This window comes from Rattus rattus, chromosome 1 (assembly GCF_011064425.1).
Source record: "Rattus rattus isolate New Zealand chromosome 1, Rrattus_CSIRO_v1, whole genome shotgun sequence".
NCBI classification, from domain to species: Eukaryota; Metazoa; Chordata; class Mammalia; order Rodentia; family Muridae; genus Rattus; species Rattus rattus.
The window spans coordinates 36,068,154-36,083,420 of record NC_046154.1 but is presented as its reverse complement, the minus strand read 5'-3'; the positions used below and the strand labels follow the sequence as shown (position 1 = coordinate 36,083,420).

General features: G+C 45.4%; 1 protein-coding gene across 1 annotated transcript; it reads right to left on the bottom strand.

Moving 5' to 3' along the window:
* Positions 1–2,459: 2,459 nt before the first annotated feature.
* On the bottom strand, positions 2,460–14,742 carry LOC116897239 (zinc finger protein 69-like). The gene is made up of 5 exons (XM_032898972.1): positions 14,495–14,742; positions 12,867–12,952; positions 8,402–8,528; positions 7,429–7,524; positions 2,460–3,613 (listed from the first exon to the last, which is right to left on the bottom strand). Exons 1-5 carry the CDS (start codon positions 14,619–14,621, stop codon positions 2,460–2,462), a joined length of 1,590 nt encoding a protein of 529 aa, XP_032754863.1. The 5' UTR covers positions 14,622–14,742.
* Positions 14,743–15,267: the final 525 nt, after the last annotated feature.

Sequence of the window (15,267 nt, the reverse complement as noted above, 5' to 3'; positions counted from 1 at the left end):
TGCAACCCCCAAAAGGTTTGCTGTTAGGCTATATCCCCTACTCTTCACTGCACAAGCTGGTAGGCCCCTTCTGCCCTCCTTCCCACAACCCCACCCATACAGAGAAGAAAATTGCCGTCTTCTCGGAGAAAACGCTGGGCTGACAGGTCATCACTCCTTGTCTCCCTGTCTCTGGCAACCCACCCAAGAGTGCCCACCCGGGATGACCATGTATGGACACCATCCCAGCTCCTAGCTGGCCCGTCACCATTTCTCGACTCAATTCTATAAAATCCCCTTGCTTTAGCCTGGATGTGTAACTTCACTGACCTCTACCTCTGAGACCGGTGAACCCACCTGAGGGCTGCCTCCTAATAAACCTGCCTTTATCTACTTTTAATCTGGTCTAATCTGGCCAATATTTGAGCCACCAAAGAAGATAAAATGCCTATCCAATTCCGGTTGCGAATCTCTGGCAGAGGAAGCTCAGCAGACGATCAGAGCAATGAGGAAGTGCTAAGAACCTGATGGAGGCTCGCCCTGGCATAGAAAGACGGTGAACTGGGGCTGTCCTAGAACGGCCCCAATTACAACTAATTGAGGGAGATAACGGGTGAGGAGAACAAGTTTCAGCTGCAGAGTTGGGTTGACGGTGGTGCACCTTTCTGACTTAGAAATGCAGACTCTACTGTAGAGACAGTAAAAGTTTTCAACATGTCAAGTTCGAAGTAATTATAGAATAATCAATATCCACATCGATCACACTTTGGAGCTCAAGAGAGACTTCTAGGATGGAGATGGAGATTGGAGAAGTGTAAAATGTCAGTAAGAGCAGTTGAATCAAGCGTAAGGCCACAGAAGAGAATCTACTAACAGACAGTCATGGGGAAAAACATGTCTGTCGCCAGCAGAGGGAGAAGTGGTACACGGTGACCCAGCAGGCACTGGCAACTGGCCAAGCCAAGGGACAGGCTCTAGCAAATGCCCGATTTGCAGTTTAAGGGGTGCATTCACTCCAGAATAGTGATGAACTGAGCCCAACGCAAAATTGTAGTTATTTGAGATCTTCTAAACTCAACTGCAGGATTCTTTAAAGCTTTTAAAAAATTGTGTGGGGGGGGGAGAGGGAGAGAGCGCACGAAGGCATACATTCTGGGTTTATGAATTTAAGTGCAGTACTTATAATAAAGGCAACCGGTATTAGATACCCCGGAACTGGAGTTCTGTGCAGTTGTAAATGGCCTAAGGTCCCCTGCTGGAGCAGTAAATATTCTCAATGGCTGAGCCATCTCTCCAGCCCCAGCTGCAGGGCTCGTGAGTGTGAATTTCATATTGCAATATCAAGTTTGAACATCTCTACAAACATAACAGAAGACCTCCTGGGGCAAACTGGCTATACTCAGCAGTGTTTGAACAGAGCCTCGTGGCATAAACCTATAATCTCAGCTACTCAGAATATTGAAGTGGAAGCATCATGAGTTCAGGTCTAGCCTGGACAACTTTGTGAATCCAGTCTCCACACTTAAAAGGTGTCAAGGGGGCTGGGGCGGTTGTTGAGGATGTAGCTCAGTTGGTAGGATGCTTGCCTAGCATACAGTGCTCTGAGCACAGCCCCCAGCACTGCATAAACAAGGTATGGTGGCCCAAGTTTGTAATCCCCGACCTTGAGAGTTTAGAGGCAAGAGGATCCTAAGTTTAAGGCCATCCTTGACTACACAGTAATTCTGAGGCCAGACTTGGGGGAAGAACAAGATTCTGTTTCAAAAAAAGAAAAAAAGTTGATGTTGTTCAGTGGTAGGACTTGGGAATAATGCATGATGCCCTCGATTTAACTCGGTATTGCAAATTAATTCTTTAAAAAAGCACAGGTATTTAGAGGTATTTAGAAAGCTGGTATAAGAAGCTTGGAGAAAAGATACTGAGAACTGTGACTTTAGTAAAGGACATGGGTAATATTTTAAAATTAGATAGTCGGTGTGGACACACGGAGCTCAGAGGACAGCTTGTGAGGACAGTTCTCCTACCTCATGGGTCCCAAGGATTAAAATCAGGTAAGTTGGGGTTGGGGATTTGGCTCAGTGGTAGAGCGCTTACCTAGGAAGCGCAAGGTCCTGGGTTCGGTCCCCAGCCCCGAAAAAAAGAAAAAAAGAAAAAAAAAAAATCAGGTAAGTTACTGTGCTTAGTGGCAAAGCCCTTTGCCTGCCGGGCCACCTCTTCAGTCCAGGTGATAACATTGTAAACAGCAGTTCCCAAATACTGATCTGTAAATCAATGAGTTCATGAGAAATAATTTATTCATCTACCATGAAATAAAAAAAATAATTGTGAATTTTTCATAATGCTTATCATTTTGTGTGTCAGACAGTAGTAATCGACATAGTGTGTATTTACACTTTTGGCAAACTCCAAAGTTGCCACCAACGTTATCAACTTCTCAAGTTAAACTGAGTCCTGAAATTTTAAAGCTTAGTACGACCAATTTAGAGTTGTCTATTGTTCTCATGTCCTGGATCATCTGGAGAGGCATTCCTTCTGTGTATTTTATGGTGTCGGCTCAGGGATGAATTATAGCTGAAGGACTTTCCACATTCGTTACACTCATACGGCTTCTCTCCAGAGTGATGCCTCTGGTGTTTCTTAAAGGACGAGTCGTGCCTGTAAGCTTTCCCACAACGCTTACACTCATAGGCCTTCACTCCCGTATGCACAGTCTTATGGTTGTTAAGGTGTATCCTCTGCCTGAAGGCTTTCCCGCACTCCTTGCATCTGTAGGGTCTCTCCCCGGTGTGGATTCGCTGGTGATGTGTGAGGTACGCTCTGTGACTGAACGTCTTACAGCACGAAGGGCACTTATAGGGCTTCTCCCCGGTGTGAATCCTCACATGTTCACTGAGGTGTCTAATCTGTCGGAAGGTTTTCCCACATTCATTGCAGCTAAAGGGCTTCTCTCCAGAATGAGTCCTCAAATGTTGGACCAAGCTGACGTTCTGGCTAAAGGCCTTCTGACATTTATCGCACACAAAGGGTTTCTCTCCTGTGTGAGTCCTGCGATGCTGGTTGAGGGACGAGCGATGTCGGAAGGCTTTGCCACACTCCTGACATTCGAAGGGCTTCTCCCCAGTGTGGATTCTCCGGTGTGTATTAAGAGATGCACTTTGACTAAAGGCCCTGCCACACTCCTTACACCGGAAAGGCTTCTCACCAGTATGAATTCTCATGTGCTCAGTAAGGTGGACGGGTTGTTTGAACATCTTTTCACATATATTACACCGGTACATTCTGGTTCTTATGCAGCTCCCTGGATGAGTAACTGAATCGGATTTATATTTGTTCCTCTTTCTGGCTGGTTTGTATTTACGATGCTTCTGTTCTAAAAGAACATTGGCACTCTCTGGGCTTTCCAGTTTGTTCACTTCTTGGTGTTTCTTTTTGTGGGTCCAAATGGCTTGTCTCATGCCTTTCCCACAGGTTTCTGGGTGCCTCTCTAATGTATCGCCATAGCTGGAGGCTTTTTTCAATGGAGAACAAACTATATGGTCCTTGCTGAGCCTTCCCCGCATGGCGCCATGATAAAACTTAACGGAAATGTCATCCTCTGAAGTTGACTCTTTGGTTTCTAGCTTAGTCTTCACATCTGAATGGGAAAAAATGGGAATAACTCATTCATTATGCTTTGAAGAAAATCAAACACTGTGAATGCTGTGGAAGAGATTTAGATATAGTATGGAAATCAGAAATCAGTTTTTACTGTGTTTAGACAGAGCTATGCAGACTGGACAGACAGTAAGGAATGAATTAAGAAGCAGAGAACAGGGATGTTCAGTGCTTGCCCTGTGCCACTGTGTAAACCCTGGTCACTGTGTAAATAGATGAGATGGCCTATGCCTGTACCCATCACTCAAGAAGGGGAGGCAGGAAGATCAGAAGTTCAAAGTCATCAGTGGCTAGGCAGTGAGTGCAAGACCAGCTCAAGACACTTGAGACCTTGGCTGGAGAGATGGCTCAGCGGTTGAGAGCACTGACTGCTCTTCCAGAGGTCCTGAGTTCAATTCCCAGCAACCACATGGTGGCTCACAACCGTCTATAATGAGATCTGGTGCCCTCTTCTGGCCTGAAGGCATACACACACTATATACTTGATAAACATGAAACAGTGTCTACTGTTCTTATCCGATTTAATATGTTACAAAATTTGCAACATTTAATTCTCTCTACAACTCTTTCTTCTTCTTCTGTTTTGTTTGTTTTTCTTTTGTTTTGAGATGAGGTCTCACAGGGCTAAAGGTGTCCAAGTTCCTGCTTTTTCGCCTCTACCTTTTAAATGATGGCTGTGTGTCACACAGGTGGCTTACTTGTTTTGTTTTGCTTTTTTTAAGATTTATTTATTTATTATCTATAAGTACACTGCAGCTGTCTTCAGACACACCAGAACAGAGCATCAGATCTCATTACAGATGATTGTGAGCCACCATGTGGTTGATGGGATTTGAACTCAGGACCTCTGGAAGAGCAGTCATTGCTCTTAACCACTGAGCCATCTCTCCAGCCCACCTGTGTTCTAATAATACTAAAAAATGACATTGAAGGACTATGCCTTCAACATTATGGCTTTAAACTGACAAATATTTTGAAAAACTATTTCAGAAATATTAAAAAGATGCTACTCCCAACCCCAGTGGCGGTGCACACTTTCAATCCCAGCACTCAGGAGGCAGAGGCAGGAGGATCTCTGTGAGTTTGAAGCCAGCCTGGTCTATAGAGTGAGTTCCAGGACAGCCAGGGCTGCAGAGAAATAAAAACAAAAAAAAAAAAATTTTTTTTAAATTTTGGCTAGTTTTCTTTCTTAGTAATTTGTTACATCATCACTAATATTTCAGGTGATGGGTTTAAGTCCATGAAGGATATACTTTCCCATGAGATCTTTAAGTCAGTATGAAAGGATCTTAAGCATTTTCAAATTTCAAGCTCTCAACAGAGACAGTACTGGTTTATCGGCCTTGGCTCTGGGCCTGGAGAGAAGGGGATGATGGGAAGAGACCATCTGTGTACCTCACTCCAAAACTCAGGGACAGGATAAGGCAACATTGAACTTTGAAATTGGAATTCTGCTATTTCACTGAATTAAATAAATACTTGTCTTTTTTTTTTTTTTTTTTTTTTTTTTTTTTTTTTGGAGCCTGGGACCGAACAGGGCCTTTGCGTTTGCTAGGCAAGCGCTCTACCACTGAGCTAAATCCCCAACCCCCCCTTTTTTTTAATTCAAAGACAGGGTCTCAAGAGCTCAGTCTGGCCTCAATCCTCCTTTAAAGGTGAGTATGACCTTGAAGTCCTAATCTCCTGCCCCTCACTCTAGGACAGAGTAGCTGGTTAGTGCTTCTTTTAAAAAACCCTCTACAAGGTTACTTTAAAAATTCCATCAAGAGACGACCAGGCTCACAGAGCTTTCATCGGTTTCTCTTGGTTGCTTGCTTTGCGATCCCGGCACACGCAGGCGGTCTCTGCCCCTGCACTGCACCCTCAGCCCGTATCACACTCAGCACCATCGGTTGTGGATGATAAAACCCAGGAGGCTACCCAGGCTACTACTGTTTGTAACTGTTTATGAGCAGTTACTGTTTGTAACTTAAGATCACTGTGAGTGTTAATTCTGAAATCAAGCAGGGTGTGATGATTCTGGCCTGATATTCTGAAAACTGAGGCAGGAGGATCATCTTCAGTTTGAGGATAGCAGACTACAGAATAATAATGCCTTGTTTCAAACTCCCCAAAACAATGCATTAAAGTTTAAAATGTCAAGTAGACATGTTCAAAGTAAGGTATTACTACCTAGCTGTTGCATTAAATAACAGAAAAGGAAGCGCCATGCCAGCTTGGGCCGGCTACTCTCTGGCCCCAGCGGTCTCACTGCCTCCATGGCTAGCCCCATGCGACCACCCATCTCGAGGTTACTGTCACAAAACCCGGTAAAATCAAAACTCTAGAGGCTTGTACTTTATCAGTCAGATTTATATCAGTAAATTCTCACCCACAAAACGCCCACACAGTGAACTTGGAGACAACTGATATTGATATAAGCTGCCCACTAAGTTTGGAGAAATTGTCCTGTAATAATCCATCCCTTATATGATGATATTCATAGCTACCCATGGCTATTTAAAGCCACTTGGATCTGGGTCATTCTTCTCTTCCTCCATCTTCCTTTCTTCTCTTCTCTCTCCTCTCTCTCCTGCCTCTCGAAAACTCCCAGTCCACCCTCCTTCTCTACTGTCCGTCACAGGTTCTAGCCTTGTCTTTCACCCACCCTCACCTGCTTACAGACAGCAATCTACACTTAGCAGCAATAAACAACATATGACTCTAAAAGTATATCACCTATGGTAGCAAGTGCAGGATCTCAGAATAAATCTAACACGAGATATGTCACATGTGTAAGACCTTTGTGGAGAAAATCCTAAACCGTTTTATTTTTTGAGGCAGAGTCTCAGGTAAACCAGGCTGGCCCTGAATTCCAGACCCTTCTGCCACTACCTCCTAAATTGCACACTGGAGGTTATATGGATCCGATATATGTACACATGTACATGTCTGTCTGGGTTCCTCTAAGAGAGTTGGCTGAAGCACACTGCTGGGTCATGACATAGATGCCCCTTCATTTGGCTTTTCAGTCAGCTTCAATGTTTTATGTTTCCAATCAGCAGGCTTGAGGGTTCCCAGAGATCAGCATTTTTGCCAACACTTGAACATTAATGTAAATTCACTGGGTGAATATTGTATTTTTTTTTACCTTTCCTGATTATTTGTGAGAGAAAAGTTAAGTTTTTAAATTGCGTGCATGCGTGCGTGTGTGTGTGTGTGTGTGTGTGTGTGTGTGTGTGTGTGTGTGTGTGTACACATACATGTCACAGCACACATGAGGATAGAGGTCAGAAGACGGCTTTCAGGAGCCAGCTCTCTTCTTTCACACTGTGGACCACAGGGGTGGCACTTGGGTCTTTAGTTGTGGCAGCAAGGACCTTTACTGCTGAGCCGTCTCACCAGCCCTCTGGCAGGACTTCTTATGAAGCCGTTATGAAGAAAAGTATATACCTGAGTTAAAAGGAGAATCGAACCTGAAGTTGGAATAATAAACTAACAGTGGGAAAAAAAGCCGAAGAGAAGAAGATCTGTGGAATGTAACACGGCACTGAAGACAGCAAGTATCTACGAGGCGCTTCCTGTCAGCTACTTCCGGTTCTGTGAGGGGATCCGGTTTAACTCTAAGGAGCCAAGACTTCTCTCCCTTCTAATTACAAAGACTCTCAGAAAGGCTTGGAAGGGGAAGGAGCAGTGAAGAAGGGATGAAATGAGGCCTAGTGCAGGTCCTGTCAGTGCCCTGGGCCTTCCCGACAGCCTGGGGAGACTGAGCACTCTGGCCTACCTACCCAAAGGGCTCATCTACCCTGATCTCACCTAAAATGGAATCCTTTGGGCCTTGACTCTCTGCCGTCCATGGTCCCTCTCCTTTCTCCAACTGGGAAATCACAGTAGGCTTGGAAAGTTGATATCCTGCTTATGGAGTTAAAGAAAAATTATGAATGTTGATGCTGCTGTTGAAGAACTGCCCCAGAGTTTAGTTCCAGCTTCGGCTATTCAGGTTTTCTAATAACCAACAGAGTCACAACTTTCTTTTCTAGCTCGATGAAATAAAGCTGTCCCTTAAGGAAGGTCGTTACACCCTAGTCTTCAAACGAATAAGACAGCACTAATACAGAACCCACAGCCAAAATCCAACAAATCCATGACATTGACAGTTTAGCAACAGTGGCTCTCTTACAATGGCCAGGTTTGTAGAGGACACTTGCTGTGGTGGATAATTTTTAATTGTCAACTTGACACAACCTTGAATCACCTGAGGAGATTCTTTTTTTTTTTTTTTAAACATTTTTTTTAAGATTTATTTATTTATTTATTTATTATATATAACTACACTGTAGCTGTCTTCAGACACACCAGAAGAGGGCATCAGATCTCATTACAGATGGTTGTGAGCCACCATGTGGTTGCTGGGAATTGAACTCAGGACCTCTGGAAGAGCAGTCGGGTGCTCTTAACCACTGAGCCATCTCTCCAGCCCACCTGAGGAGATTCTTAATAGAAGAACTGTCTAGATTCAAGTTGGTGTGGGAGGCGTCTTAATTGATGGCAGAAGCCCCCAGTCCACTGTGGGTGGTACCATTCCCTAGTCTAGGGCTTTGGACTATGTTGGAGTAGAAAAAGCTACCTGAGAGCGAGCAAACAAGGATGCATTCCAGTCTTTGCTCTTTACTGAAGAGGTGATGTTTAAGTTCTTGCCTCAACTCCCCCCAGATTATAAGTTGCTTTTTGTGGGGTAATTTTTATCACAACAACAAAAATCAAATAAGAAGAGCTGGCTAGTCCTTACCCACTGATACCAGGTTTCTGTAGTTCTCCAGCATCACCTCCCGATACAAATCCCGGTATGCAGGAGCCAGCTGCCCCCATTCCTCCTGGGATAAGTCCACAGCTATGTCCTTGAAAGTCAACAATTCCTACAATATCAAGCAGTCAGAGGAGTCAGAGTCCACCCCGTCAAAGTCTAAGGAGCCTTGGCAGTACTCAAAGTTCAGAGACCCCGCACCAATTTCACCAGGATTTTCTAGAGGCTGCTATAAGTAATTAAATATACAGGACAGAAAAGAAACGTGAAGAGTGAAAGCACCAGTGAGAGCTGAGGTGATCTTGTTTTGGGGTGCTGAAGAACGCAGGGTTCTCCGAAACGTACTGTTTGGCTAGAGGCAGTGATTTGATGGGGGAGAGCCATGTGGAAATCTCAGGGAAGGGTATTCCAGAATGTTCCAAAAGGCCTGGGTGAACATCTGTCTGAGGAGGAAGAGCGGCACGGAGGGAGGCGGCTCTGTGGTAAGGGAGAGCAGGAGGAGAGGAGAGCAGAGGTGAGGGGTATGGAAGGAGGTGCTTCAGCATTAGCACTTACCCTAATACCTACACATCCTTATGTTTCTTCAGAAAAGTTTTAATTAGCATATACAGTACTAGGTTTCACTGTGGCATTTTAAAACAGCATTTGTTTTTGTTGGTTCTCTAACCCTTTCCCTCAGGCCCTGAAGCCCACCTGGTCCCTTTCACTCTCCCACAGCTTCCAGTTCCCTTCCCCCACCCAGCCTCCAGTTTCCCCCCACAGCCTTCTTTACCTCCCTCCACAGTCTCCTGTCCCCCCCCACAGCCTTCTTTCCCTCCCTCCAGTCTCCTGTTCCCCCACAGTCTCCTTTCCCTCCCTCCACAGTCTCCTGTCCCCCCCCACAGCCTTCTTTCCCTCCCCCTCCACAGTCTCCTGTTCCCCCACAGTCTCCTTTCCCCCCTCCACAGTCTCCCTGTCCCCCCCCCACAGTCTCCTGTTCCCCCACAAACAGCCTCTTTCCACTCTCACCTGTCTCACTGCCCCTCCCAACTCAGCACCTCTCTCCCTCCCACTCTCTCCCTCTTTCCACACTTCCCCCATGTATACACAGAGGTGTAGACAGTGTAAGTAGAGATCCACACGTCAGGGACAACACAGTATTTGCCTTTCTGAGCCTGGGTCACCTGGCTTTATACAATTCCCAGATCTGTCCATTTTCCTGAGAATCCCATGTTTTCATGCTACAGGCATCGAGGCTGGTTCCACATCCTTGTGGTCAGTATGCAGCAATATACACGGCTGTGAGGTGTCTCTGTGGTAGGACACAGCGTCCTTCGGGTCTGTGCCCAGGAGTGCTACAATGCAGTCATTTCAAAGTCTTATTTTTGAGAACCCTCCATACTGACTTCCATAACAGCTTACTCATTTAGAATCCCACAAACACTGAGTACGGTCCCTTTTCCCTACATCCCCAACATCTGTCCCCTCTTTTCTTGACGACAGTCATTCTGACTGGGATAAGATGGAATCTCAAGGTTACGCATGGTTTTTGTTGTTGTTGTTGTTGTTGTTGTTGTTGTTGTTTTTAAGATTTATTTATGGGGGCTGAAGTGGTGAAGAGCACTGACTGCTCTTCCAGAGGTCCTGAGTTCATTTCCCAGCACCCACATGGTGGCTCACAACCATCTGCAATGAGATCCAATGCCCTCTTCTGCTGTGTCTGAAGAGAGCTATAGTGTACTACATACATAAAATAAATACATCTTTAAAAATATTTACTTACATGTATGAGTCTTTTGTCTACATTTATGTAGACGTGTGTGCCTGGTGCACTAGGAGGTTAGAAGAGGCCATCAGATCCCAGGGAAATGGTTTGTGGATGGTTATGAGTCACCTTGTGGGTTCTGGGACATGAACTCAGGTCTTTGCCAGAGCAGCAGATGTCAGTGTCACTTAAAGTAGACTGAACTGATAAAGACAACGTCAGGGTAGCTGGGTTTACGAGGATGCACCGCCATGGGCTTTTAAGGGTGGTCAAAAGTCATTCGAGGACAAAAAGGAACACTTTTCAGTATTCAATCCACGGGAAGGTAGTAAAGACGGACGAGAAAGTTACAATACAATCAGGACAAAGAATAAAATACACGCCAAGCAACCACATCAATGGCCAACTGTGTGCGTGGACTAAACAAGCAAGAGCTGGCTATGGAAGTCACACTGTAGACATGGGCTTACAGTAAGACACATGGGAAGGTGGCTCTGTGCAAACATAGTGGACAAACTAGAGAGCCGAGTTAAAGCCATATTGCCACACTTTGAAAAGGAGGGGAAGGGGAAAGGAGGGGGAAGAAGGAGGAGGAGGAAAAGGAGAAAGAGGAGGAGGAAGAGGAGGAGGAAGAGAAGGAGAAAGAAAAAGGAAGAAGGAGAAGAAGGAAGAAGGAGGAGAATGAGGAGGATGGATGAAGGAGGAAGAGGAAGAGGAGAAGGAGGAAGAGGAGGAGGAGGAGGAGGAGCATGTCAGACAAGTCTAAGAAGGTTTGGGGTGGGATACTGTAACTCACAGGGCTATTTCATATTCTATGGCCTATTTATGCTAAGGTCTATTTAAGGAGATGGTTCAAGCCTGGCAGCTTTAATCCCAGCCAAAGCAGGTGGCTCTCTGTGTCTGAGGCCAACCTGATCTACAGAGCAAGTTCCAGTTCCAGGACAGTCAGGGCTACACAGAGAAACCCTTCTAAAAAGTTATTATTATTATTATTATTATTATTATTATTATTATTATTATATTATTTTATTATTATTAATCAAACAAAACTGTCAGAACTAAGGGGACAGAAGACAAAGCCCTGGGTTCATCCTCAGATCTGTATAAACTGAGTGGCAGGATAAGCCTATAATCCTAGGGCCCATGCCCTAGGTGTGGAGGTAGGAGGATCAGAAATAAAGGTCATCCTTGGATACATAGCGAATTCTATGTAGTGAGTTTAAGGCCATCCTGGGCTACATGAGACCCTGCTCAAAAAACCAGAACCATGAAGAATGGAGATCTGACTAACACTCTATGTAGTTCAAACTACTGAACAACTGTAAAATCCATATAAGACTTAAAAATAGTCTATAAATAAACTCTGTAAGTCATTGTAGAGTTTAATTCAGTTATAAGAGGGAATGTGGAAACTTCCTGTCCTCTCTTGCAGGGGTGGAACTGCGAATTGATTGGAAAGAGGCTCGGGGGAACTTCCTGGGACAAATGAATATTCTATTTATTAAATGTATTCTATGTAAATGCACATCAAGATAGGGACACTTTCTAATCTCCTGTATTTTGCTCTTTAAAGCTTTATTTTGTATTATGTGTATGAACGCTTTGCTTGAGTGCACTGTGTGTGCAGTGCCTGCCTGCAGAGCCAGAAGAGGACTTCCTGGAACTGGAGTTATAGACAGGTATAGCCACCCACCGACTGGTGCTGCTATCCAACCTGGGTCCTTAGGAAGAGCAGCAAGTGCTCTGAATGTCTGAGCTCTCTCTCCAATGTCTGTCTGTCTGTCTGACTAAACTATGGCCCTGCTACGTAGCCAAGGCTGTCTTCCCAATTGCTCCAATTTCACTCCTAGCAACCCTCTTGCCCCAAAGCCTCCTAAGTACTGGGGCTCCAGATGTGTGCCACCATACCCACCTGAGTCATACATCCGTGCTTTCCTATGGGTCACTTGTACCTCAAATTTGAATAAAAATGCAATCTTTCCCTGGTGCTGAGAGCCTAGGCTTTTAATTCTTAGTTACATTTACTATGTATGCACTAGGAGAGCGCTATAGAATGCCTTGTGGAAGCCAGGGCAGGGTCTCCGCTCTGAACCTGGAGTTTGTGTTTCTTCACCTAGGCTGGTAACCAGTAAGCCCCAGCGATCCTCTCTCCAGGCCCTACAGCGCTGGATTACAAGCACACCCAGATTGTTATGCCGAGGGTGGGATTTGAACTCAGGTCTTCACTATTGTATAGCAAGCACCCTTATCCATTTGAGTCCTCTCTCCAAGCCATTCTTTTACTTATGTTTATCTTAGATGCCAAGTAATTCTGTTGGTTTGGAGCTGGGAGAGCCACTATAAAAATGGAAACTGCCACCACAGAAACTTTCTATGTGAGTAACTTGTCTGGACCTCCCCAGATTGAATTATTGGTCTCAACCTACTTCCACTTCTCACAAAAAAAAAATGTGGTTAATGGGCTGGAGAGATGGATCAGCGGTTAAGAGCACTGGCTGCTCTTCCAGAGGTCCTGAGTTCAATTCCCAGCGACCACATGGTGGCTCACAACCATCTGTAATGGGATCTGATGCCCTCTTTTGGCCTGCAGCTGTGCATGCAGATAGAGCACTCATTAAATAAAAATCTTTTTTTTTTTTAAAGTTGGTTTACATTTTTAAAAACTAAGAAGGAATGTCAAGAAAAATCAAGGAAACTCCAACACACCTGGGATTCTGCTGCAAAGACGCCAGGGGTCGTTCCATCAGCTAAGCTTTCTTGTTGTGTCCTATTGGCATCATGGGGTAGCAGAGCTGTAGGAGGAGAAGAAACATGAGGCGTGCACCTTCCCAGCTCCCCGGTCCCACAGCTCGGGGCTTCTTCACACACTCACAAAGAGCACATAGCCTTTGCTGGCCTGGACCTGAGAGACCTGCCTGCCCCTGCCCCTGCCCCTGCCCCTGCCCCTGCCCCTGCCCCTGCCCCTGCCCCTGCGTACTGAGACTCAAGCTTTCCACACCACACTGGTCTTGCTCTTGTGTTTAGACAGGGTCTCACTCAGTGGGTGAGGCTGATCTCAGCGGCACACTCAGCTGGGCACCACATTCTTTTTTTAAAAAATTATTAAGTAATTAATTAAGTCTCTCGGCACCACATGCTTAACCTTTGATTAAGCTGAATGTACCCCACTCTATGGTTCTCTTTGAAATCTACTCTTTAAAGTATAAATTTTTCTATCTCTTCCCCAATAAAAACTAGACCTGACTCCGTGGTATCTGCCTTAGGAAAATGCAATGGCAACAAGGTTTCTTGCCGATTATATACCAAAGAGCTTTTTAGAGGCTATCTGCTATTATTTTTATCTGCATCTCCCTCGGCAATTAATAATAAGTAAGCATCATGTGTAATAACTTATTCGTGCCGGGCACGGTGGCTCTCACTACTCCCTGCACTCCAAAGGGGGAGGCAGGAGGATAAAGGATTAAAGAGCAGCCTCGGTTACAGAGCAACTCAAAATGGAGGCCAGGACGGGCTGGGCTGTACATGAGACACCTTGACCACACAGCCAACAAGGAGGGGTAATATTCATTTTTATCAACTGTTAAGATGCTTAGCCAGGGCTGGAGAGATGGCTCAGCGGTTGAGAGCACTGACTGCTCTTCCAGAGGGCCGGAGTTCAAATCCCAGCAACCACATGGTGGCTCACAACCATCTGTAATGGGATCAGATGCCCTCTTCTGGTGTGTCTGGAGACAGCTACAGTGTACTCATACACATTAAATAAATAAATACATTTTTATAAAAGCTTAGCCAAAGTCCCTCAGCTAAAACATAAAAAACTCTGGACTAAATACAAGGCATTATGGGTATGAACGATGAGTCCAAACAAAACACTGACTCCTCTCCCTACCTTACTACTTTGTACAGACTGACTTTTGGGCATGTCTTAAAGGAATTCACAATTTAGGTAAAATGCGAGCAGTCAGGCATTTTGTTCCTGCTCTTGGAGGAAGATGATGATAAAAAGATTACCAAAAACACTGACTAAGGCATGAGTTTTGCAGAAAACCTGAGACTCAGAGGATAGAGACCTTTGATTCCCTGATTCTGAGTGAGACCCTCAAGCTCAGGAACTGAGAGTGAGGGGAGGGGCACATCCTGTGGCCCTTCTTCCTGTTGTATATTGTTTCTGGGGGTGGGAAAAGGAGGGGCACACAGTAAAAGTCACAAGGAAGCAGCATTTCCTTCACACATGTCCCGACCCCAAAAGTACAGGCACGAACCCCACATAGACCTTTTTACCCCTAAGTTATCCGCAAGGGACCACCCCTTCTCCCAACTTTGTCCGTTCTCACCTTCTCCTTCAAACACTTTTGTCACATCCACCCACAGGGACACCCCCTCCTTGGTCTTCCTGGGATGGTTCAACTTCACCCACGTGCTGGCGTCAGTGGCAAGGGAGATCAGGAGCTGCTGAGGCATGATGGCGCCGGGCTGACTGCGGGTGGCACTTTCTGGTGGGGAAACTGTTGGAACTTTCGATGACAGGCTTCCCGGTTGTATGGATCTCAGACCACAATGTTTTATCCTCAAAAGTCTGTTGAGACCCTGCAATGTCAGAGACCATCAAGACCTAAAGAACTCGGGGTACGGATGCCATTTCTTTGGGAGGCAGTCCTGTGAGCTGCTCAGAGGCCTTTGAGCCCCTTCTTTCTTTACCTTCCTTCTCTTCTTCTTTTTGTGTGTGTGTGTGTGTGTGTGTGTGTGTGTGTGTGTGTGTGTGTGTGTGTGTGCCATGGGGCCCAGGTGGAGGGCACAAGATAACAACGTATGGGAGTCCATTCTCTTCTTCCACCAGGTGGGTCACAGGGCTTGAATTCAGGCTGTGGGGCAGCAGGTGCTTTTCCCCACTCAGCCGCCCCCCACTAACCTGCTTTGTATGGCTAAAGAGCAAAAGGCAAGAAAGGAGAGATCCAGAGAACCCATCCTACAGCCAGAAGTCCAGAAATTTATTTATCACTGCAAACAAGGCCAAAAAGATTTGGCACCAGTACTGAAATAACGGTGTCCTGGATACAAAAGTGACCCTCAACTCCAAACACACCGATACAAAGACACCAATACCAAA